At 38.8% G+C, this 25,559-nt stretch overlaps 1 protein-coding gene across 1 annotated transcript; it reads left to right on the top strand.

Moving 5' to 3' along the window:
• The first annotated feature begins 12,906 nt into the window (after window positions 1–12,906).
• On the top strand, window positions 12,907–19,727 carry LOC115693669 (BEL1-like homeodomain protein 9). Its single transcript, XM_030620710.2, has 4 exons — window positions 12,907–14,120; window positions 18,045–18,415; window positions 18,527–18,587; window positions 18,771–19,727. The coding sequence occupies exons 1-4, from the start codon at window positions 13,173–13,175 to the stop codon at window positions 19,305–19,307; spliced, it is 1,917 nt and encodes a 638-aa protein (XP_030476570.1). The 5' UTR covers window positions 12,907–13,172; the 3' UTR covers window positions 19,308–19,727.
• Window positions 19,728–25,559: the final 5,832 nt, after the last annotated feature.

Genomic DNA, 25,559 nt, shown 5'->3' with positions numbered 1-25,559 from the left:
ATTTAGTAACAGATCGGAACTGGTTTCGGATTCAAGCCAATTTCAAGGAGAATTGTCTCGACTGCCGATTTTGGAAACGTCAAACCAACTTAGAATCTGTTTGGTTCCCAATTCTAAAGTCTTTTACATTACTTAATTCTTCTTCTGTCAACTAACTTTTACTAACAATGTCAAATTTGGTTTATTTACGATTCTTAAATTCTTCTCTCTGTACGTGCGCGCGCGGAAGTGTAGTAGAAATGTTCTTGACGAAATTATTCGGATTAATCTAGTCCTTTAAAAGTACCATTGTCTGTACAATTTGATCTATTTACTATTCTTTTGTGCAATGCAATTCTTTTAACATTTGCAATTAGTTGAATTAAGTCCCTCCGCCACTAAATAAAATTACCGACGAATGTCGCTTATGTGGCTAATTTTGGACATGATATGGTCCTATGGTGCCCCCCGGGGGGGCGGGAGGAGAGAGGGAAGTGCACAGGGTTGGCCCAACACTACCCAGATGCCGGTGAATAGTGACCTTTGACATGAACACATAGGGTCCAATGACACTCACTATATTTAGACAAGGGCATTTTTAAATCTCTACACGTACGCGGCCGAGTGTGTCGCTACACTTGTGACCACAAGGAACAGGTTGGTGCAGGCCAGGGTCGTAACCCCTCGCTATTGGTGTCGAGATCCTCACAAAACACACAGAGTGTACAGTGGTACCTACTCTATTTAGGCGAAAATAGCTAGAACACACGCGCAATTAGAGGTGTTGCTGCCCCTATGACCACAAGGTACAAGTTGGCTTGAGCTTGACCATGGTTGGTGCAAGCGGGGGTCACATCCCCTCGCCATTTGCAGTCGCAAGGATGTCATGACCCTTGCCAAGCATACTCTCTTTGTAAAGTGCATACTAGCCCCTAGTCATGTCATTAAAATAAGCTCTTCGTAGCAAATCATTATAGCTCGCAAATACAATATCTAATTTTTTAGATACTTTAAATTAAAATACAAAGATTGATTACCCAGAAGGCCTCAGCGAAAATAAAGAAAAAAAACTCATAATTAAAAGCCATAGGTACCTTGCCATAGGTACCTTGTCCATGTTCTCTATCTATAAATTTAAGTTTGAGGTCCACGTTCGACTCAAATTTTCCCCCTTCAAGTTTTGCTGCTAAATAGGTCATATGTATGTTTTTTTTTTTTTTTTGATAATCAAGGTATCCGCGCGGCCGGTGAGCTAGGGCTCAAACCAGCGGTGATACCCGACTAGTCCTCGAGGGGGGCTAGCGCAGCATCCCACCGCCACGATCCCCCACTTAAATCACCGATGAGCGAGTTTGAACCCAGGACCTCTCGTGAAAGGAACTGAGCGCAAACCAACGCTCAACCCAGGGGTCATATGTATGTTGGTCCTGACTATTTACAGAAATCAAATAGACATGGTATGGACTAGAATAACCTGTATACCCACCAAATTATCTCCTTATAATTTCTATTTGCAAGAATAATAATTATAATCAAATTCCCAAGGAGAATATCCATGTGGCTCCTAAAAGTGATGATTAATATAGCGAAAAAAAACAACAAAATTAATTAGCATCCGCCTCATCTTAACGATAGTCTTCGTAACACTCAACCGCGGGGCACTCGTGCACGTCTGCCTGAAATCTTCTGCATGGCATCGGGAGGTTCGCAAGATCGCCCAATTCAGAAATGGCTGAAATCGGCAAGCTTGCTGGGTAAAGTAACCTGCACCACGTGACCCATTTAAATAAATAGTTTTGTCTGCTAGTTGCTAGTTCGTCAATTCACAGCATTAGTCCAGACTTATCATGGGACTATGACTAAGCTTTACTTAAATTCGGAAAAATAATGGCCCGCAATGATTCTCGATGGCGCCCCATACTCTAGGATCGATTTAACTAGGGAAAAAAAACGTACTTATAATACATGAGTACTCCATGATTGGACTCACGCTGACACAATTTTTTAAACCGAGGGCCGTGAAATCTAATCACATTATAATCAACCTAGTTTATAACTTTAAATTTTTAGATGAATGTGTTTAGAGGAGCGCAAGCGTAGAGACTCAGCCAACATGAAACATTTAATCCCATTTGGCTGGTGCAATCATTGATTTTTCATTTAGTGGTACTTTATTTTAAGAGAAAATTAATCATAATCTTTTACGGTGGTACATAGCCTGTTAAAAGAAGTTAAATATAAATTGCGTTAGATTCTCGACATATGTCATCTCTCTGTTTTTCCTTTGGTTTTTTTCTTTTGTTTTAGTAGCACCGACATCTTTCAAATTTGTTAACTAGATATATTAGAACATTGTCATTGTCAGCGTGATTTAGTCAATTTTAGAATGTGAATTTTCTAAGTAAAACAAGGCTAAATTTTTGGCTAAATTGCATTGGTGATTTAAACTTATACTCTATTTTTTTCGCGAAAAACATTTCCTTATTTTTCGGCATTTGATTTGCTTGGGAAAATGAGTCAACGGAAAATGATTTCCGACCTATACTTTAATTATGGATAATGATTTTCTCTTTAAAATTTCAAAAAACATTTTCCAAATATATGATTAGTTATCAGCACTTGGACCCGAAACTCTATGCTTTAGCACGGAAACCCCAACATTGGTTCTTGGGTCCTCGGCATTCAAGATTAAGTCCCTGACGTTCGGACCCCAGTGCCCTGGGTTCGCTAAGGTCGGGCCCGAAGCCCTAGTGCTCGTGCTCGATGCCTGATGCTCCAGCATTCGAGCCCGAGTGCATAAAGGCCGTGCTAGAGTCCCCGATACTCAAGTTTTGGTCCTCGACACTCAGGTTCAGGTCCACGACCGCCATGCTCAAGTTCTCGGTGCTCGGGTTCGGGTTCTTAGTTAATGAGACATTTATTCTAATAAAAATATTTTAAAAATCAATTTTTAAATTTTTTTCTTTTCCTTTTACCTTCTTCCTCGGCCTGTCATCGGCTAAGGTGACGGCCAGCCACTGGCCACAAGCAAGGGACAAGCTCGCCCAAGGTTGACGAGCTCGAGCCTTGCCTAACTAGATCTGGTGAGGCTCTGGCAACCTCGGTCGAGGCTCAAGCATCACCTAACTCACCGAACCTGGTGAGGTCGAGCCTCGCCGGCCTTGAGCGAGCTCGTCCCTTGCTTGTGGTCGGTTTATGGCCGTCGCTGTGGCTGGCGATCGACTGAGAAAGAAGGAAAAAGAAAAGGAAAAAAATAACATTAAAAAATTTGAACTATTTTGGCAATTTTCATAAGAAAATCAAATCAGATTTTTCATACCAATTGCTTAACATATTTTCTAGTATATTTTCAAGTTTCAACCAAACACAGGAAAATATTGCCATTTTCCTAAAAAACTTTTTAGAAATGTCACATTTTCTGCGAAATAAACGGAATCTTAGATGGCAGTTATAATTATATCACTAAGCTTTCATTCAATCGCAGGGACCTCTCCCCTCCATCATAGATGGTAGAGGGCTGCGAACCGCTAACCCTTTGCGGCACCTTCTCAAGCCAAATGGGCGCCATGTTAGTGCCATGTCTACCATCATTGCCATGTTAGCACATTGTTACGATTTGCCAATGTAATTATTTCGGCCAATTTTAGTTGGAAATTACTAACGTGAACGCTGATTGTTCTACATGGCATGCCCAGCATAGGACAGCTGATGATGATGTGGATGATTTATATACTTTTTATAATTTTTTTTCTTTTATTTTTCGTTTCTTAATGGGAGCCACAAGCCCTCGCCAGCCACAGCCCACAATGGAAAAAAGAATAGAAAAGAAAAGAGAGAAAAACATTAAAAAATTTATAAAAACTTTAGAAAAATTAAAAAATTGTAAAAATTATCCACGCCACGATTTTCGATCAAAATTGACTGAATTGACTACACAAGCAAATCATCAAAATGTTTATAACTAATGAGTCAAATTGAAAAATTTATGACTAAATTAGTAGCTATATAATAGGTTTAGGACTTGTTGGACTATTTTCCCTTCATATTGGCATGCCTTGAGCATTTTCTCCGAGATCCCTAGACAAGTTGGATCATCATCCACCACGAGGACCTACAAACCTGCCGGAAATTGATCGGAGACCAGGTCTCCCGCTTTCCAGGAATAGTTTATAGTCGATGTTGACATGGACCCTTCGTCACTTCGTGTCTCTCTCATCTCTCCAAAAATAAACTGATCCCAAAATCAAGAACTCAAAAGTGTTTCTCTCTGTTGCCCCGAATAAGAAATCTTCCCATCATTTGAGACAATCAACAAAGTCAGCACTCACTTCGTTATCTGAAAAAACCCAGAAGAACCCCAAAAGAGAAAAAAAGAAAATTGTGGATTCGTTTGGTGGGTGTCGATTGTTGAGGGGAACTAACCGAACATTGATTTTCTGTTTCGAGAATTAGCAAGTGTTTGAACTGCTTCCGAGTTCGAAATTCAAAACCCTGATTTTATGAGTTCGAGTGGCCAGAACTTCAGATCTGGGGTCATGCTTGGTGCGAGGCCGGAGGAGGAGTTGGTGGTGGTGAAGCCATTGTGATTGGTGTGAGGCCGGATCTGTGGCGGCAAGTGGTGGTGAGGCCGATCGGTGGTAGTGGTGGCACCAATTGCGGAAGCGGTGGCAGCGGGCGGCCATGGTTGTTTTAGATGTTTTATTTTTTAATTCTTATTATTCTTTCTTTTTTCTTTCATTAAACTTTTAAGTTTTTTTACTGTGACGCTCCCTAAGTAGCATATTAACGGAGATACTTAATTGCACCATTTTAATAAGTTTAGAATTTGCTTGCACTTTTTTTAAATCTTAGAATTCAATTGCACTTTCACAACAAATTTTATGACTTCTAAAATACTTATGCCAACATAAAAATACAATTAAAAGTGGGTTCCATGGGACCTACACTCCCTCCTATGTGCTCATAGAGAGCGGTCAAACCCAACATACTAAGAAGAAGATTACATGCAATCATCAATTGATCTGGTTAACGATTTGATCTATTCAATATTCTAATCGAGGGAGCACGGAGAATTCATCTTTGAACGGGTCTGAGCAAGCAATTCTATATTCAAAGCGAACCCCGCTATAGCTCCATGACTGAACAAACAAATCAATCATTAGGGATTCAAAAACATACCTCTCAAGTGGCCAGAGGAATCAATTTTTTTTATTTTATTGAGCAAAATCAAGGTGAACAATGAAGTTTGTCTGCATCGTGCTTCCCTATTCATGCATGGCAGCCACTTTTTTGGTTCCATATGCTTCTAGTGCAATCATATTTAACACATAGGCTTGTCATGCATGAACTTCTCCCTTTTCTATCTTGGAAAAAGCAAAAATTATTTAAATAGTCTAATTACCAAGCAATCACTGCCCGGTGCCCGCCCCCCGTCTCCCTTTTCTTTAAAATTTATAATTGACAATCACTTTGCACCGTTGCCTTTTTTGGGAGTAAACTCTACAGTAATTCACCCTTTAAATCCCCGGTTCTTTTATAAAAGCTTGTACCTCAAAAGTAATTTTTTAGCAACTTTTAATTGATTTGAAATCCCTATATCGGGATCTTAGAAACTTTTCGATCTTCGATAAAATCTATCCCACGCGCACGCTAGGGCGATGGTTTTTGACGTGATTCGACATGTTTGTCCAATTAAATACCGAGAAATTTGAGAATGCAACGAACAATTCGAATTTAAAATAAATCAAATCTCTTAATATGATCGATATGAATCATAATATTCTGCAGTAACATGACATGACATGTGCCTAGACAAGATGATAATTAGTTCACTCGGTAATTTCCGCGTGGGCTTATGCTTTTCGGAGATGACCGGTAAGAGAATATACAGCAGTTTGATTGATAATTATCAAAAAAGTGTTGCTAAAAGCAGTCTATCTAGTTTTTGAACTTAGTGGCAGATCAGGAGCCAATCGAAGGGAAAATGCTAATCCAATGCTTTTCTGACCAACCTTTCCAATTCATCCAAAGGGTGTCTCCTGAACAGTGAAAGCGATTTATTCCCCCCCATAAAACAATTATAAGAATAACAATATTTTGATACACGAGAATAACTCACATAAAAACCTTTTTCTTTCCCTCAAAATCACGGAAAATGGAAATAAATCATTTGAAATTTTGAAAAAATCATGAAAAACTTTTATAAATGACTATACAGGTCAATATGTATATCGTTTGAAAGGTTTCGGGCGTTTGATGTTCAATAAACCTAAGTTTTCAGAGTGCTATAAGAAAAGGTAAAAAGCTTAAAAAACACGAGCTACTATAAATAAACCCCATAGTTTTGTTCGTATTTTTTAACGACAGTGATTATGCCGTAATAATCTGATACCGACGGTGTTTGATTATAAAAGTAGAAGTGCTTTCTTGATGGTGACTCGTCTTGGGTCCATGTACGAGCAAAACATTAGGTGATCTTTAGCTATCTAATTTGTATATTAAGGGCCATATATCATGTACATTATAGTTAGGACTATTATCATCTCTTTATAAAATTCCAGTGTTGCATTTTTTAAGCATATAAGGTTGAAATTGTCTCTTCTGTATGTACATATATACATATATTTTATTAACGAATTTTGATTCTCATAGGAGAACTGAAGAAATATAAATAAATGAATTTACCAATGTTGTCATAGACATTAAGCGTAGAAAATCTCAATCTATAGACTCAATAACTCTGTCAAAAAATTAGCGTATGTGTACTATTCAACTTAGGGGTGATCGGTTCCAGGGTGGGTTGGGTCCAGACCTGGAACCTGAAACCAACCCTGTTATAATCGGTTCCCAATTTTTGGAACCTGAAACCGACCCTGTTTTCCCTGAACCCTGTTTTGGAACCGACCCTGTTTTTCCGGTTCGGTTTTAGGGTCTACCTGAGAACCTGTTTTTTTTTTTTTCCTTTTTTCTGGTTTCATTTTTTTCTAGCAAAATAATATATGTAATAATGAAACGATTCAAAATAAAAGATGAATAATAAAAATCAATATCCGCCAAAAGTAACAATCCCTAAACAAACTACGCAAGATTTGGTAGTAAATCCGGCAGACGCTTGCAACATATAACTACACAGATGGACCATTCTTTGACTTATTGGTGCGATTGCAAACTTTTTCTTGTCTACGATGCTAAACTATATTCTAGGATCAAATATCACTGTTCTTGTCTACGATGCTAAATTGATATGTGACGAATTATTCCCTTCCTATTCATAAATTACAAGCAGCAAGCATAAAATGTTAGCGATCTGCATGCTAACAAGCATGAGTTCTTTTCTTTTCTATATTGGATAAAAGGGCGAAATTTCTTTTTAGTGAATTTAAGTTCTTCATCTTAAACCAAAAGGACGACAAGAATGAACAAAGGGGGACTCCTGATGAACATATCAGGTTAACTCAAGGGGGTTCTCAACTCAAATATGCAAAAATCACTGATGTTTAAGGAGCTTGCAACACATAGAGTTTCAAGTTGAGGCCAACCACCGAAATCAGGTATGCAACCAACGCTTATATTCTACCATTAAACAAACTCAGAAGTCCAAGAAGCAAGAGATAAAAAGTTTCAAAAAAAAAAAAAAAACTCAGACAAGCCGGATTCCGCAAGATCAGATGGCGTATCTTCCCTCAAGTCCTCCACTGATCATCAAAATTCAGAGAATCTTCTACACCAACCCAAGCCCGCGGAGAAAAACCCCTAAAACTCGAACGCAAAACCTCAAACTCGAACTCGAACATTTCCCCAACACGAGAACAGATTTGGAGCTCGAGCTCGAAACCATCTAACCTTGCAACAAAGACAAAGAAGAGAGACTGAGGGAACGGAGGACTCACGGATCGGTGAGAGCCGGACGGGCGAAGCGAACGAGGAGCCTCCTCGGTTGCGTAATTGCGTTCTTGCGACGAAGAGAGAACTGAGACAGAGGAGCGGCGAAGAGAGAAGAGAGGTAGGGTAACGTGATCGTCATTTAGGGTTTTTTTTTTACATTATCTTAAAACCGGTTCTAAAACCGGTCCGGGTCGGTTTTTACTTGGAACCGGAAACCGGACCGGTTCTAACCAGTTCCAAAAAAATGAAACCGGTTCCCGAACCGGTTCTAACAAGAATCGGTACCCGGACCTATTTTTCAGGTGGACCGATTCGGTTTCTGGGTAAACTCGGTCCGGTTGCACACCCCTAATTCAACTTCAACTGAGTCAAGAATGTTTATGGGGTTTAATACGCAATAAATGATCTTCTCTTTCCATAAAACTTCCTGATTCACTGACAAGAGCCCGTGCCAGGAGATTTTTACTGATGCACTTCTTGCAATAATACTTCACGTGCGTAGGGATAGCTTTCTGGTTCATGTCTTCCTTTGAGAAAATTACAAAAAAGTTATAAATTTATTACACTTTTTTGTCAAACTTTTTAACTGTGCCAATTAAATCATAAATATTTTTACATTTTACTAATTAAGTCTATCTAAATAATTTTGACTGGAAATTGCTGACGTAGACGCGGGGCGTTTTATGTGGTACGACCGGAGCTAACGTGTTTTGTTTGAATTTTGTATTATTTTCTTTTCTTCTTTATTCCTTCCTTTTTCTCGTTCTTTTTCCCCATTGTGGCCGCGAGAGTCGCTAGAGCTTGCCGGCCACTAGGCGAGGGCTGCGACCCTTGCTCGCTCGCGCCTCACCCAGAACATGGGTGAGAGAGGACGTTCATTCCGGCCCTCTTTCTATCAATTCCATAGGTATCTTGCATGTTATCTTGATTTTTGCACCTTGAACTTGCCTTTCATTCTTGAAATTGGATCGTGACAGCGAGGATCAAGGCACACGAGCTATGGTAGAAGTGTGAAGGCAGACCTGCTAAACCAATTGAAGGACCTTGAGGCCAAGCTCGCCCTCCTCCGCGTCACCAAGACCATTGTGAGGTGCGACCACGGGCGAGGCTAGCCTTGCCAAGGTCTCCCCGCCCGCAAGCAAAGGCGGTCATGGCCTTGCCTAGCGGCCAGTGAATGGGAATAAAAAGAAAAGAACGAAGGAAAATATAGGGAAAATGACACAAACAGTTGCTAAACTTTGACTCAATGTGCAATTTAGTCCCAGAACTTTTAATTTGTTCAATATAGTCCTTGAATTTTAACCCAATATTTAATGTGGTCCATGAACTTTTGGTACATATTCAATAAAGTCCCTGAACTTTATAAAAATATTCAGCGTAGTTCTTCCATTAATTCAAGTTCAGGGACTATATTGTACATTTTAATATAGTTCAGGGACTAAATCGAACATGTACCAAAAGTTCAGGAACCACATTGAACAAATTAAAAATTCAGAGACCACATTGAACATTAGGTTAAAGTTCAGGGACTACATTGAACAAATTAAAAGTTCATGGATTAAATTGCATATTGAGTCAAAGTTCAATGATTGTTTGTGTCATTATCCCGAAAATATAAGAAAAAATTTAAAAACAATAAAAATTAGAGAATTAGAGGTCACTTGTTAGATTCATTAGCTGCTTGCGAACAATTCTGAGTCGGGGCTGCTTGCACAAAGTGAAAGCCTGAACTTAATCGATTCACGAAACATACAAGATGTCTTATTGACCTCCATGTAGCCAAGGTTACATGTCCATGCTCATGGATTATTAACATTATTTGTGCACAAATTAATGCTTCTTGAAAAAAATATCATAAACTCAATTTATAAACCTCATAATAGATAGAATCACTCACAATGCAGAACTGCACGAAAGCACGTGTGTTTAGCAGGACCCTCGTAAGGCATCAAGCTCGAACTCTTGGATGAGGTACTCTAGCATATTGTGAACATCCTCACTCACGTACAAGTCCGCGTTAGACACAAAACAAAATGATTAAACACGAAACTCGAAATAAGAATAAATTTGCCCTAATCAAATAATCGACCCCCAAGATGCCAATAACAAAAAGACATACTGAGCAACTATTTCCTTTACATGCCTTACCAAGAAAGTTGCGTTAAACTAGATAGAGTACATAAGTTTAGGTTGGAGTTTAACGTCATAGAGAAGATCCAAGGTGTATCTGTGTAAAAGGCGTATTTGTCAGGAATTTTGTATTTCTCGGGGACCGTGATCCAGGGCATCCTCAATCATTAGAAGTAAATAATCATTATATCGAGATTAGTTTAATCGATAATCACGCAACCTCCAGCAGAGATTCTTCTTCTTCTCCTGCCCTTTCTCAAAGAGTCTTGGGGGAATTTTCTTCAGCTTAACGATCGATCCCGTCAATTTTGTCCTAACCCCATTTTTTAACTCTTCTAATGGTTGATTATCAAAACTAATAAACTTAAATAATTCGATAGAAATAGCATATTTATTCATTCAAAACAGGGAAAGCCGAGTTAAGTGTACCTCATCAAAGTAGGAGAAAGCCGAAACTTTTCGACTAGTGTTACTCCGTTTGTCCCGGTGTATATACCTAATGGGCTAATAAGACTATATTTTTTATTTTAACGTGCTGGTGCTCGTAGCAGTACGAATACGAATTCAGTATTTACCTCTACTCTTTAAGTGTTTTACGTTTGAAGAATGTCTTACTCAGGACCTTCGAAAGCGAGCATGTTTATTCATTCAAAAGTTAGAAAGAAGGGGGTCGTCCTCGTAAAACGAGGGGGGCAGCAGAGGGAGCGGGGGAAAAAGCTGTGGCGGATGAGTGTTGAAAGCGGCAAAGGCCTTTCATTCAACACCTCCTGCTGCTGCTGCTGCTGTTCTTGTTCCTGTTTCCTGTTCCTGTCCCTCTTTCTGTTCCCGCCTTCTTACTTGCGTCATAAACATGATCTTTTTCTTTTCTTTTTTAATAAAATATTCAGTTCTTCTTCTTTTTTGGGGGAACGAGATCATCGAACTCGATCTTGATTAATCTCCGTGATAAGACGTGTTTAGAATTTGAAAGTTCTTTTTAACGTGATTTTGCTGGCCCTTCCACCATTCTGTATTTTAATAGTGATTGACATCTCTCCTCATTTGTACTTTTCTGTTATTTTGTACTTTTCTATATGGTTTTTCGCCTGCAACAATTAAAAATTAAAAATATTGTTCTGAATTTCTAACAACTACTAAAGCATTTCGAAAAACTACGGAAGTTATTTTATAATTTTGCATGTATATATTTATATATTTAGAGCTGTTTCGATTTTTTTTTTTGTGGTTCTTAAAATGGAGCTGATATTTAGCGCAAAAATGCCCAAGACCTTTGGAAATATATCACATTGACACGATAAAAGTAAGGGCAAAAATCACTAAAAAGCGTAAATTAAAGATCTACCTACAGGGATGCCGGAAAGCAAACAACGTTAACATTGCGCCCACGTGGCTTAAGAGAGATAAAAATGATACTGTTTTGACTAAAAAATAATCTAACGAAACCTTGATGAAAGGTAAATGTGTCACATAGGTAGAAGTTTAAATGTTTTTTATGACATAAGAAAAAAATTAGAATGAATATATGATAATGAACATAATTTAAGGATTTTTGGTGATTTTTTTAAAGTAATGTTAAAAATTATCGAACATAATCGAGGTTCATTAGTGAAATCCACTAGTAGAGAGTAAGCTCCAAAGCACGAGGTTATATCAAATTCAATACTTGCCCAATTCCTAGTACCCAATTCTTTGTACCCTCTACCCACTCTAATAATTTGTTTAAGGTATTTTTCATTTTCTCTTTAAATTTATTAATGGAGTCATCTCACGAGACAAGAGATTTTTTTTTTGCCTGTTCTTCAGTTTTGCCAATTTCATCTTCTATGACCTTACATTATTGTCAACATGAAAATGCATCTTTCGGTAAAATGCAATTAACTTTTCTATTAATGCAATACTAATTGACAAGTATGCCACGAATATCATTTCAACAGCAAATTTTAGTAAAGTACAAGACTAAGTACAAGACACCCAAAAGTTCTCTAGCATCGATTCTTGTAGGCAGGGTTCGAATCCGAAATAAGTAGAACCGCTAATCCACATGGCAAATTCCGGAAATAACACGCATATATCTCCAGTCGATATATCGGATCACAGAAAAGCTGTATTTATAAAAATTTCGAAATTCGAAATGACAATCTTCTTTGACAACTTTAAAGGTGGCGCGAGAAGTAAAAGTAATTTATTTTGCAAGTATCCAAACAAATCGGAAGTTTTTGGCTCGTTGCTTGTGGATCCGCAAGCTCTTTCTTTTCATTTTTTCTGAAATTAAATAAGAGCCTAGGTTTAAAAAGAAGAAGAGAAAATGATAAAGAAGCGAAGGAGAGAACACTTGCAATAATAATGAAAATAATAAAAGGAAAAAGAGAAGAGAAAAGGAGGTGCAAAACTTGCAAGACGACACAATTAGGGAAACTCTGTGTCAGGAGGGCAGGAGCAGCTGGGGGGAGCTCCCCACGAGTTATTACCGGAAATAGCCGGTGGTCTCCCGGTGACCCGAACTCCTATGCGAGCAATCACTTCCCCATCTCACTTCTTCTTTTCGCGATGGAATAATAATGCACGACACACACACACACATATCTCCCCCCACTATTATTCCACGTAATTCAGATGCCCAGCGGAGATATGATGATAAGATCCTAATTAGCTCGTTATCATTAGAGCTGTAAATCCCCTTCACTTAAAAATTTCATGGATCGCTACTACAACTGCATTAGTTTCGTGGGTCAGTTTACTGTTGATCTAACTTTACTCTTTTGGAAATTTTTGGGTTGGATTTTGTGCGGATCGAAGAGGGTGTTGTTGTAATAATAATAAAGAAATTGGAATGGAACTGTGTCTGAGACGAGATGATGCGTGAGAACTGAACCACTCCTACTACTACTACTACTACCCCCATCTCTCTCTCTCTCTCTCTCTATCTCTCTCCATCCATTCACGTATCTCTGCTAAGTTGCGCTCAGTCTGCCATTTTCGCAGCTCCGGAGATCATCATCACCTCTCACTTCATCATCACCCCCACTCCTCATCTTCTTTAAAATCCATCTCTCTCTGCATCTTACTGTTTTCTCTCTCTCTCTCTCTACCCTCCATAATTCACTCACTCTCTCTCTCTCTCTCTCCATCTTTACTCTCTCCCTCTCCTCTCTCTCTGTTCGGTTCTTGTTCTCACGGCCATGTCGGAGGGTTTCGAGCCCTACCACGTCCCGCAGCAGAGCAGGAGAGACAAGCTCAGGGTGGTCGTCGTCCAAAACCATACCAACCACCAGCCTTCTTGCCTCGTCGAACCCTCCGCCGCCAACCTCCATGGGTGCGCCGGCTTGCTCCCTCTGTACGACCCCTCCCTCCTCCAGCCCGATTTGCTCGCTTGCGCCGGCGGTGGCCACAACTCCATCTCCCTCGTCAAGGAAGAGGGGGGAGGGGGTGCGAATCTGATCGGCTTCGTTGGCGGCGGCGGAGGCGGAGGGGGGTCGTCCTCGTCGTCGGCTTCTTCCTACTTGGATCCACACTCCGCTATGGTGATAAACCCTAGCTCGATCGGCGACATCGGCGGCGCGAGCCACCCGCTGTTTCTCTACGCGGCGACTCAAGGCATGGAAGGCACCCTCGGGAGCTTGTCGCAGCCGTACAACAACCACAACAGCGCCGGCGGCGGAGAGCCCCCTCTGTCGCTGGCGCACGACTCGGGCGCCGGGAACAACGGCCAAGGACTGTCGCTCTCGTTGTCGTCTCATGCGGGTAACCCCAGAAATCACCAAAACGCCCTGCCCCTTGAGCTGAATTTGCAGCGATTTGGATCCGCCGCCGTGTACGGCGGGAAGGCGGCCGCTTCCGGCGGCGGCGGGTACATGAGCAGCCCGGTCCCGCTCGGGCCTTTCACGGGCTACGCGTCGATCCTCAAGGGGTCGAGGTTCTTGAGGCCAGCGCAGCAGTTGCTCGAGGAGCTTTGCGAGGCCGGCCGCGCAATTTGCACCGAGAAAATTACGGCCGATTCGTGCTCGATGACGGAGCCTTCCATGGAGAACTTGAGTGGTGGTTGTGGGATGAGTGTGGACGATGGTTGTGGTGGAGACGGCGGCGAGTTTCGCCGGAAGAAGTCGAGGCTAATCTCGATGCTCGACGAGGTACGTGGACCAATCTCCGTCGTTTCTCACTTGTTTTTGTTGGAGCTTCATGGAAGCTTCATTGGTCGCGTCTTTTGTGCAATCTTTGTTCGGTGGTTGCTTGCTTTCGATGATAATATTGTGTGATCTTGCGAGGTTCGTTAGTGTTGGCCCTCTCAAAGCGTTCGTACTTCCGTGGATTTCTTTATTCCGGGAATTCCGAGTCGTGAGATTATCCATCATTCGAGCCGATTGTGATTTGCCTTTCGGCTGTTAGAGCGTAAAATCGGTTATAGTTGTGTCTTGAAATGCGAGTGTTGGGTGTTAGGGTAATTTATAGCTTCCGTCCTCGTACTTTGTTTTTTCTTAAGATAAGGTAATTTTTGTTAGAGGGAAAGGTGTGGCCTTGGCGACCGTAAAAATCGTCTTTTCTGGTAAAGTTGAGAGGGGAGGGGAATATATGCCGGGAAATTTGGCTCCATAAAGTGTCGGACAACTAGGGAAAGAGTTGTAATACGTGACTCAGTCACCGAGGATCTGAGTACTAATAATGTGCTGAAAGTGGTCGAAGGAATCCGTTGGAAAAAAGATTTTTTTACTCCAAAATGAAGAGTGCTTGTGGAAGGCTATTCCCCAACCCATGCGAACGAGGAAGGGTATGGTACAAGACTCCTGGACTTTGGCTTTGTACCCTTTGAACTGGGTGGTCTCTAGCTAAAGCCTTATTAGCACAAGCTCATATTTTGGACACCATCAGTTTGTTCCGTGTGTTGTTCATATTCTATTTGTCTTGGTATGTATTATATATTGTTTCTTCGTTAAGATGGCTGTTTCACTTGGGTGAATGAACGTAGAACCCTGGTTGTATTTCAAGGAACATTTAATGCCTAAATCTAACTGCAAGTTCATGTAGTAATGTTAGTAAATATAGAGGTTTTGAGGTAAATCGAGTCCTTTTCTTGGATTTGACATTATTCTGGGTATGAGCAAGCCAAAGGGTGGATTTGCTATAAGACAAAATCGTTCATGTTTGTTGGCTAGTCAATCATATCTCAGGGACGAGGTGAAATATTTGCTATTATTGATTTTTAGTGGGTGCCATGTTGGCCAGATGATCTTTCATCCTATTCTTCTTTCTCGCATGGTTAGCCTCCATTAATCAGCTATTCAAATTATGTCGAGTTGTGACTGATGCAAAATTTATTTACTCGAAGTGGAGTAATCATGGTTAGCTTGCATTGATAAGCTATTCAAATCATATCGAATTCGCTGTTATTTGTAGATTTCTCCATTTATGAATTTATTAGCCTTGATGACTTTAATTTTTTTTTTTGGGACTTCCAGCTTTGTTGGTGCGTAAAATGCTTGTGTCCTGATGTATATTGGATTTTGCGTGCGCATAACCTATAATTTGAAGTCACGCTTGAAGAACCTTTCTTTTTGGAGATGGTTGTAGTAGAACATCCTAGTTCATTAGAGGACTCTATGAGTGAGGTTATAGTACAGTCACTTTGGCACTTTGTGAAGATTCGGTGCTGAAGCTTCTGATGTGGAATAATATTTGACCTCACATTCTCAAACTAGGGTTTGTTTGCAGCATGACTCAATAGAAACTTCTACCATAGACTTTCACTCTTCCTGCGACTAAGCAACACCAGCATGGGAATATATATATTTTTGCATTATTTTTCGCAGTTTTAGTCGGGAGGAAGGATCTGAGGTAAAAGGTGAAGAAAGAAAGGAAATATTAATTTCTTTGGTTTGCTTGGATGTACTTTGGAAAGTGAAAAAACGAAAAGTACGCTGGTTCTTGGTAGTTTCACCTTCTAGTCGGGAGGAAGGATCTGAGGTAAAAGGTGAAGAAAGAAAGGAAATATTAATTTCTTTGGTTTGCTTGGATGTACTTTGGAAAGTGAAAAAACGAAAAGTACGCTGGTTCTTGGTAGTTTCACCTTCCTAGGGGGAGTGGGACGTGATACTGTAAGAAAAGAGTTGCTGATACATTTCACTTCTAATTATCAGCGGCTCATAGGGAAATGCTTCCCTCTCACCTTCAATTATTTTCATTTATTGTCTCTCTTTGTGTTTTCCCTCATCCAAACAATGACAAAATTTTCATCGATTCTTTCCTATTCATAATCTTCCTTTAGATTCGTTATAGTAATTCGTGAAGAGCTGGTACTTTGTGGTCAATGTACACCAAGTCTGGATATGTTGGAGATACTTGGTGAAGATATTTTGTTGTACATAGTAGTCCTAATTAATCACCGCCACGGATTATATTTGAATTCTTGAACGCTGCCTTCAAACTTCATTAACTAATTATAGCTTTTGCATATAGAGATCCTCAAGTTTTATGGAGTTTCGTAAGATCACTTGTAAATTATTATTAAACCTTGGAGATCATTGAGTTGTTTATGATTGAATGATGCTCATAGATTATGAGTTTGATTTAAGTAAGCTATGTGCCACTTAGCTTGCTTCGTATTGCACGTGTAAGTTGAGATGATGATGGCGTGGTATGTTTGTTTTTTTGCAAAAGTTCATTATTTTGACACATCGAGCACTCCTTACGAAATGGATACTCATGGTTTGTTCGTGACCCATGAGAGGGCAGGAAGGAAAGATTTTGCATGATTGTATTGGGTATCGTGCAAATATTCTCGTCGCCATTGTCACATTGTGTTAGCTGACGTTTCCGGTAGTTATGATCATTATGAAAGGGGGCTGTACCGGTTGGTGACATATTCCAGTTTTTTATCTTGCTGTCAACCGCTGTTCCATTATCTGGATAATAAGATTGTTGTGATGCAACTCGGGCAACTCTTATTGGCCTTGATGCTGTGTTGTTACAAACTTACAAGGGGTCCATTGTATCACCTTGGTTCTGACACATTCTGTCGACATTCTCCTACTTCGTGACACATTTTGTCGACATTCTCCTACTTCGGTCAGAGAATGAACTTCAAGTACCATTAGTGGGTATGCCAAATTTAATACGAAAAAAAATTGATAGAAACTATCAGTGTCTTAATAATCTACTTGGGATGGATATAGATATCGGAGAGATGTGGAATGCCTGCATATGGTGAGATGGTGGCTCCAGAATATCAGGAAAGATAAGGCTAAGATACATATCAAATGACGTTTTCTGTCATGTTGATGAACTTCTAGGTTAGCTCTGAAAAGGTTTTCTGCGTATTAACTAGATGCGGCCTTATCCTCTTCCCCAACTATCATGTGATCCACATGTATCAGTAAGATGTCTTTCTTTCATTAATTAAAGGCCATGATTCTACAGTAATCATGTTAAACAACCTAGTACTTGAAAGCCTTTACTATTATGTAACCATCAATCAATTGCTACCCATTTAAGTGGGAAGAGGACTTTTATTTGATTTGTTTGATGTACCATGGTCTTACGGATGGATGAGAGGGTTGAATGAACTAATTTTAACAGAGAGCGTATCCCAGAAACATCTGATGTGGATTCTAAAAAATAGTATAAAAATAATATGCATGAATTATTTTCGTATTTGTATGGTCAAGCAGTCTTGAGAATCCTAGACATCCAGAAGTATATTCGGGATATTTATTGCTATAGCCTATGGGGACTCAATTGTCTTTTAGTATGTCTACCCTCCTGATCATGCCGAGAATTATTTTTATATATGGTTTTTCGTACACTTATTAACCCTGGTTTATTCAAAGGAAAATACAGTTTTTGTTTATGCTACTATTTACCAATTTATGGTTCTTCTCTCTTTGGCTAATAGATTCCATGCTACATATGATGTTTTTAATTCAGTATCTCTTGGAAAGTTTCTTTTGCTTAACGTGATGTTTTAGTGCGTGATTCATTTTGCTGTAGATAGTTTATATTTTGCTAGTTCGGTTTTGGATGATTTTTGTTACATGTTATATTGTTTCATTTGTGCTTTCTAGGTCTGCAGAAGGTACAAGCAATACTGTCAGCAAATGCAAGCCGTTGTCGCATCATTTGAATGTGTAGCGGGGCTTAGTAATGCAGCTCCTTATGCAAACTTGGCTTTAAAAGCAATGTCCAAACATTTTAAGTGCCTGAAAAATGCAATTGCTGACCAACTTCAGTTCACCAACAAGACTTTTAGTCAAGTAAGCCAGAAAAGAGATGATGCCTCAAGATTGGAGACTGAGGAACGAGTCCAGTATGCCCAGAGAGCTATCCAGAATTCGGGATATCTGGAGCACCAGCCTGTTTGGCGTCCTCAAAGGGGACTTCCTGAACGTGCGGTAACGGTTCTGAGGGCATGGTTGTTTGAACATTTCCTTCACCCGTGAGTGAAATTGCAAACTTTAGACTGGCTTCAATTACTGGCAAAATTGCTTGGATCAGTGCCATTTACGCGTCTTTCTACACACCCACTAATTGCTAAATTATGTTACAGCTATCCTACCGATACAGACAAGCTTATGCTGGCTAAACAGACGGGCCTATCCAGAAGTCAGGTGAGTTTCCCTTCTTCAGTTAAACTTGGTTTTCAACTCACGTAAATCAAATGCTATCCTTTCTTGCAAGCTATAGTCCTGCCCATTTTCCTTTCCCTTAGAAGTTTTCAGTAATTCTGATTAGAGATTGTTTTAATACATGGGAAGTGCTCGCTTAGTTTTCATGCGATTTTTGTTTTACAGGTTTCTAACTGGTTTATCAATGCGAGAGTGAGGCTTTGGAAACCCATGGTTGAGGAAATACACATGCTAGAAACACAGCAAGCTCAGAAACCATCGCAAAGGGAGGACCGCAATGTCAACAAGTCTATTGACCAGCTACCATTGGTGAATTCGTTTTCTTGTGAAAACCCGTCCACCTCTGCTCAGAGGCTCCACGATGCCCTACCTAAACGAACCAGAAGTGAACTTCCCATCGCCGTGCCTATGAGAAATGATGAATCACTCAATCTGTACCACAATATATCTAGCCACCCACATGTTGCTGTTAGTGAAAGTATTGGAGGTGTGAGCAGCGGCGTTTCTTTAACACTGGGTCTTCACCAGAATAACAACGGGATGGGCTTGTCAGATTCGTTCCCCGTCAACGCAGCACAGCGTTTTGGCATTGGCCTTGAAACAACCAACGAAGGGTATGTTGTAGGTAGTTTTGAAGCACAGGATCGGCATTTTGGAAGGGATGTATTTGGTGGTCAACTTTTGCATGATTTTGTTGGCTGAAGTTTTTCTTGACTAGAACAGCCTGGGGGTCATTGTTGGAGTACTGTTTCACCAAAGTTACGGTAGATGTTCTTAGATCAACCAGGACAACCCGGAGCCGACACCAATGAAAGGAAGTTTGCAATTTCTGCCATAAGATTAAGATAATGTAAGAAGGTACGTGTTCGGTTCTTCTCATTATGTAGACATTGCCTGTTATTATTGGAGTATATGGGTCTGCTTTATCTACATATTAGCAGTAACTGGGAATTGTAAAATGGAGGGCTAAAAAAAAAAAGCTGAAAATGGCCTGCCTACGTTCTCTTTCGATGTGAATGGAAAGTAACTAGGCTATTGTTCTGGTGTGCAGAGATTACATTGCCTTTATAAGGCGTAAAAAATTACCTTCAGTGTGCTTGCTTATTTCCCCCCTTTTCTAAAGATCTCAGTGACAACACATGAACCAAAGCACTGCTTGTCAAAAAGCTCATGGTTTTTCTAGTATAGTATTAAATGAAAGTGATTCCAAGCGAGCATCAACATATGACGGCGTTTGTGAGCTGACTAATCATGGAGATATTTCATTTCAGACCTTTTAGTCAAAAGGCTTCAAAAAGTATAGTTGTTTGTAGAGATGTATACAACACGAGGCTATTCGCTGTTTGCTCATATATTGTTCGAGTCTTTGTGAACATATCTCTCGCATTACTCATTGTAATGCTGACTCTCTGGAAGTTGTGTAAATTCCCGGAGTTCATATACTAGTTGGAAATTGTGGATGAGGTGTTATGGTGTGATTTTTCTTGAAAATTTACTTTTACCATGTCTTGAAAATTTAGTTTTTACCATAATGATTATAGACACGGTGAATTTGATTTTTCTTGGAACTATAGTGGGCCTTTCCTTGATTAGGTACATGGATGGTTTTAAATAGTCTGTTGGGAGGGTTTTCATGAGCTAAGTATTGTATAGACTAAGCCAATGTGATTTCAAGTATCTCGAAAAAGAACACTAGTTCCCGTACTGTTTTGGCATTATGATTCGTTCTATTCACCATAACACTCATTGACTAAGTCGACACAATATGCAAGTTTTCTTGATGTTAGTTCTACTTTGTCAAGCATCAATCTAGTCAGCCACCACCGAGATAATAGCGAGGATGATTATGTGATGATAGTCGGAGATGAGAATTATATTTTTCGTGTGGAAGGTGTCATTAATGAAACTCGTGTCTGGGTTAATGTTGTCACCACAATTTCCAGACAGTAACCAAAATCGTGCTGGATGCGAAGAATGTTTCAAGAGTTATTTATGGAATGGGATGGTGAGTTTTTTAAGGTGGGGAACCTGTGAAATTCGCGTAGGTGTGTTCTTGCTTAAGTTTTCGATACAACTTTGACACCATCTGGGTAGATTGGTCGTTGTACACGTCGTTTCTCTAGCGGACAGAGTTTATTGCACAGTTTGTTTCTCTAGCACTTTGCAACATCGATCAGGTGTGAAGAAATGTCTACTAATTGTAGCAACTTTGGATCATAACGAGTTTGAAGGATTTTTATTTAATTAAAGGTTTCTTAACAACATTTGCATGACTACATTGTTTCATGCTTAAATCGGCAATTAGAAACCCATTATTTCGAGATACTTGCCAAGCCTAAACAAAGCATATTTGGGAGACTCGTGATCAAGGGATCCTCGGCTCAACGTTGTCGAGAGCACCAGAGCGCTGACTGATTCTATCTTTTGATTGCACAAAAGAGAAAAAAAAGACTGATTAATTCATATGTTGAGCAAGAGCTGTGCAAGTCCAGTTCGAGAGAGTCGAGTCACAAAAATCTCCGATTCCCTACAATTCGCCAAGGTATAAGGAGTGTGATGAGTGCAATCAATACAAACATTACAATGAACTTGAAAAGGATAGAACTACGCGAAATGATGATCACTATCGTGAAGTTTTGACTACTAGTATGTCTAATTTGATGAGTCGTAGCACACCAAGGAATTTTGAAAATTAACTGCAGAACCGGCCTGGAGGTATGAACTATGAGGAATGCAATCTGTATAGGACACCACAATAAACTTTACAAAAACTAGTGCTAGTCGAAATAACAATCTCATCGTCTTGGAGTTTAGAATTACTAGTAAGCGAGATGTGACAAATCGTGGCACAAGATGTAACTTTGAAAATACTTGCAGAAACAGCCTTGCCCCTCCAGTTTCTTGAAGCCCACTGCAGGTCCAATTCCAGTTGTGCAGTGCCCTGAAAACTCCTCATTTTAAATGGAAGTGGAAATAACCTTAAGGTTCACTAACATGCAACTGTTGTTCTAGTAAGAACCGACTAGTATTTAAAATTTCAAATGGGGCAAAAAAACGAATGTGACCAAGACCCCTGCTGCGCGGGCATCGTTGCCGGAGAAGGCAAAGGAGCAGTATGCCAATGTGATCAAAGACGTTGGTATAGTGGGACATTGACAATCCCCAGAGCCGGGGGGTATGACCAATCCAAGATCGTTGAAAACAGTGTCCATGCTCAAGATCATGAATTACCGCAATCCCGTCGATCTCTGAATCTGTGGAAACATTTATCATTTTGCTAAGAGATCTATGAGGTGTTGCTCGTAGCTGACATTCAGCAGATTTTTTTTTCTCAAATAAGAGTTGATAACTGAAGACTAGTAGGGGATTCAATCGAAAATAGTTAATTAGTCCCTCAAATTAAGATTTTTAATTTAAAATTTTTCATTAGATACAAGGGTTGGTAACTCTAAAATGTTGATAAGCTGCACAAATAAAGGTGAAAGTTAGTATAAAAGTAAGCACTTTGGAATCAGTCAAATATAGTTCGATAAATCACTTAACAAGAGTTGGTAACTTTAAAAAGTTCATAAATGGGGACAATTTATGAACAATCAAATAAATATTTTCTTTGTCAGAACAATTGAATAAATGTTGGTAAGTCACGAAAATAAGAATTGATTATCTAAAACTAGAACTTAATTGAACAGAATTAGTTAGTCAATCAAATTAAGGATGGTAATTACATAAAAGAGATAGTAGCTATACAAATAAAATTGCTTATTTATTATAAAATTTGGTAATTGGAATCAATCTCACAGAGGTTTGTCAGTCACTTAATAAGAGTCGGAAGCCCAAAACACTAGTTGCTAACTTAATCGCAGAAAAGTGGGAAAGTCCCTCAAATCAAGATATCTAATCAAATAAAAGTTGGTAACTCACTCAAATTAAGTTTGCTATTTTAGTATTAAAGTTGATAACTTTACAACGTAGGTAACTTATGTAGAATAATGTAATAATTTGAAAGTAGTCAAATAAGGGTTTCAATTTTGTTAGACAATCAAACAAATGTTAGTAAGTCTCTCATACAAGTTGGTAATCTAAAATTGTTTTGTAACTTGAATAGATTATTTTGGTAAATCCGTCAATTAAGGTTCATAATTTGATACTAAAAGTTGATAACTCTGAAACTTTCTTTTTTTTTTGGTCAGAACTCTTAGACATTGGTAAGCTACACAACTACAAATTAATAAATTCCTAGCAAAAAACTTATTTACAGAAGTTGGTAATTTTGAAACAATAAGAAAAACATTAGCAAGTCAATCAAATGAGAGTTGATCGCTTAATCGGAGAAAAATAGGTTATTTGAAAACAATCAAATGACATCAATAAGTCAATCAAATAAGAGTTTTTGCTCAACATTAGTCGGTATTTGGAATGTTGCTTACGCATTGCTACGATTAATATATATATTATCATTGATAATATTGTCATGAATGTCAATTAAAGAGAAGTACATAGTTGAAATCTATATATTTGTATTGAACCCATGGAGTTGATTAGTAATAAGGAGACAAACTTGAGTATTGCACGACATACGATACAAATTCGATATTTCATACCCTTAAGAGCAAACGATTAGGTCAACAACCAGGGCGGATCTATGTTTTTCGCCCACACTCTTTCTTATAGTTTTGATAAAATTTTTTGTCTTGAAGGTCTTTGAATAATGTTACACTATTTTCCTTCAAATTGAGTTTTTCCTCCATTTAATTTCTTAAAAAAATTAGATAAGTCATATGAGGGCAAATTGCACTTGCAAATCATAAAAGCCAATAAACAATCTTAGAATAAGGGTGTGTTTGTTTAACTGAAAACTTCATGATAAAAGAAAATATTTTCCGTGAAAATCATTTTCAAGGAAAATAGTTAATTTTCGTTTGTTTGGTGGTATAGGGAATATGATTTCAGAAGGGCCGTTGTTTTTCTCTAATTTAAGTTTGTTATTTTCAATCCATGAAATTTTTTTCCATAAATCGATTAGTTTCTGTCATCTAATTATCGGAAAGTTGGAAAACAGTTTTCTTTCGAACAAATGGACCCTAAGACTATTATCGGTAAACAAATGTAAATTTTCATCGGACTTTTTTAGGCGTAAGAAGTAAGAACCTCATTTTATATCGAAGAAGATACACTTGATTTCTTTGCAACCATAAAATTATGGATACGGCCTTGGCCACCGATATGGGCTCTCGCTCGCATCTTGCTTAGTCCATGAGATTAGTACTGTATTTCATGGATTGAGATGCTATAAGCTGATAAATTGATTGGCAAATATAGTTGCTAGAGCATTTCTAATGAAGGGAAGATAGCCTAGTTTTGTTTGTTACTCTATAGAAATGGAGTAGGTGGACTCTAACCCCACATTCACCCATTTCACATTCTCACTACTTTCTCTAAGGAGGCTTGAAAAGACCCCCTTTTCATCATTTTTTTTATAGATTCAATTGGAGAAATTTGTCAATAATATGAGAAACTAGTAACGTAGAACTTTATAGACACGGATAAATTTTAATGATTTTTTTTGTTCAACGTAGAACCGTCCCATCCTTTTGACAACCCACACAAGAGTGATCAGGTTATTAGAGTGACTTCCAGCACCGATAGGGTCACTTTCTTCAAGTCACCGATGGACCATAAGGATAATCAATTTGACATATCGACAGGCCTTTTTCTTGTCTTTATCCTCTGGGTATAAAAAAGGAGGACACCTTTAAGCCAAAGATTCCAAATTTTCCACAAAATATGACCCGAAAGAAATTAAACTTAAGCGACGAAAACGTATCTTTGATTTACTCTTTATTTCTAAGTTCATAGATTGCTCTTCTCATCTCAGTTTCGCTGCCGCCATGTCAGAAGGTTACAAGTTTATTGGAGGTCGTAAGAGAGAGATGTCTTTATTGTACGAAAGCCATGGAATCCACAAGGTGCGACTTCTTAAGCAAGAACTAATGCGCAGACATGAAGAACAAACGACTAACATGGTTTCCAAGTAATGTCAAATTCCGACAAAATCAATGAATGATAAATAAATAAATGCTCTTTCTACCTTCAGGAAGAAAAAATAGGTATCAAAGAATGCTCTTCTAGAGCTTCACGTTTAGACTTGTTAAAGGAATGCATTTAATATATGCATGGATTTAAGATTCGTTATGAAATTGATATATCAACTGATGTAAATTTTAAAGGCTATTGAATATTGCACTACCGATTTAATGACTTCGTATATAATTTTTGCCATATCACTTGATATATCAAATTCTTAGACTATTTCTAATTATAATAGAATTAACCTTTACCGTATTGATGATGCTTTGTTTGTTAAGATTAATTTACAAAATCGACGTATTAAGGTTTTGTTTGTTTGAATTTGTAAGGAAAAAGTAATTTTTTTGCACTTTCCTACCGAAATATAAACATATTATCGTGTCAATATTTATATATCATATCATGAAAATATCGGGTGTTTAAAATTTAAAATAAAAATTAACAATACATGGGCTGCAAAATTTGAAATAAGTGATGACATACTGAAAATGAGGTATTAAATATGGTCCCTTGGTCAAAGGAGAAAGCATCGGCCAATCTTTGTCATAATTCGTACATATGGCCGCCCGATGTTGAAATGTTTGAAATTTGGGGATTGCAAGGTTAAACAAATGCAGAAAATTAATCATCCCATTTGACCATTAATCCGAACTAACCAGTAGGCTTAGATTGTCCTAATAATAATTTAATGCAGAGTGGGAGGAGACCTTATTTTTATGCACCAATATCTATTGACCCCTTGTCAACATATTGCTTTGACTTCTTGACTTGACTTAAATCATTTTCTTAGATGCAAATTTGAAGTAAACCATCTTCGGGACTTGAACTAAGCCAACTTTTGCTTCAATGGAGATTCTTCTTGCAGGG

The sequence above is a fragment of the Syzygium oleosum genome, unplaced genomic scaffold, assembly GCF_021117445.2.
Source record: "Syzygium oleosum isolate NSW1041296 unplaced genomic scaffold, Sole_v2.1 Sole_v2.09, whole genome shotgun sequence".
In the NCBI taxonomy this organism is placed as follows: domain Eukaryota; kingdom Viridiplantae; phylum Streptophyta; class Magnoliopsida; order Myrtales; family Myrtaceae; genus Syzygium; species Syzygium oleosum.
This window is presented reverse-complemented; position numbering and strand designations above follow the sequence as displayed.

Bases quoted from the DNA above. Each gene is read 5' to 3' on its own strand.
- LOC115693669 (XM_030620710.2), top strand. From the start codon at position 13,173: ATGTCGGAGGGTTTCGAGCCCTACCACGTCCCGCAGCAGAGCAGGAGA. The intron at 18,416-18,526 runs GTGAGTGAAATT...ATTATGTTACAG, and splicing joins TTTGAACATTTCCTTCACCC to CTATCCTACCGATACAGACA. The intron at 18,588-18,770 runs GTGAGTTTCCCT...TTTGTTTTACAG, and splicing joins CGGGCCTATCCAGAAGTCAG to GTTTCTAACTGGTTTATCAA.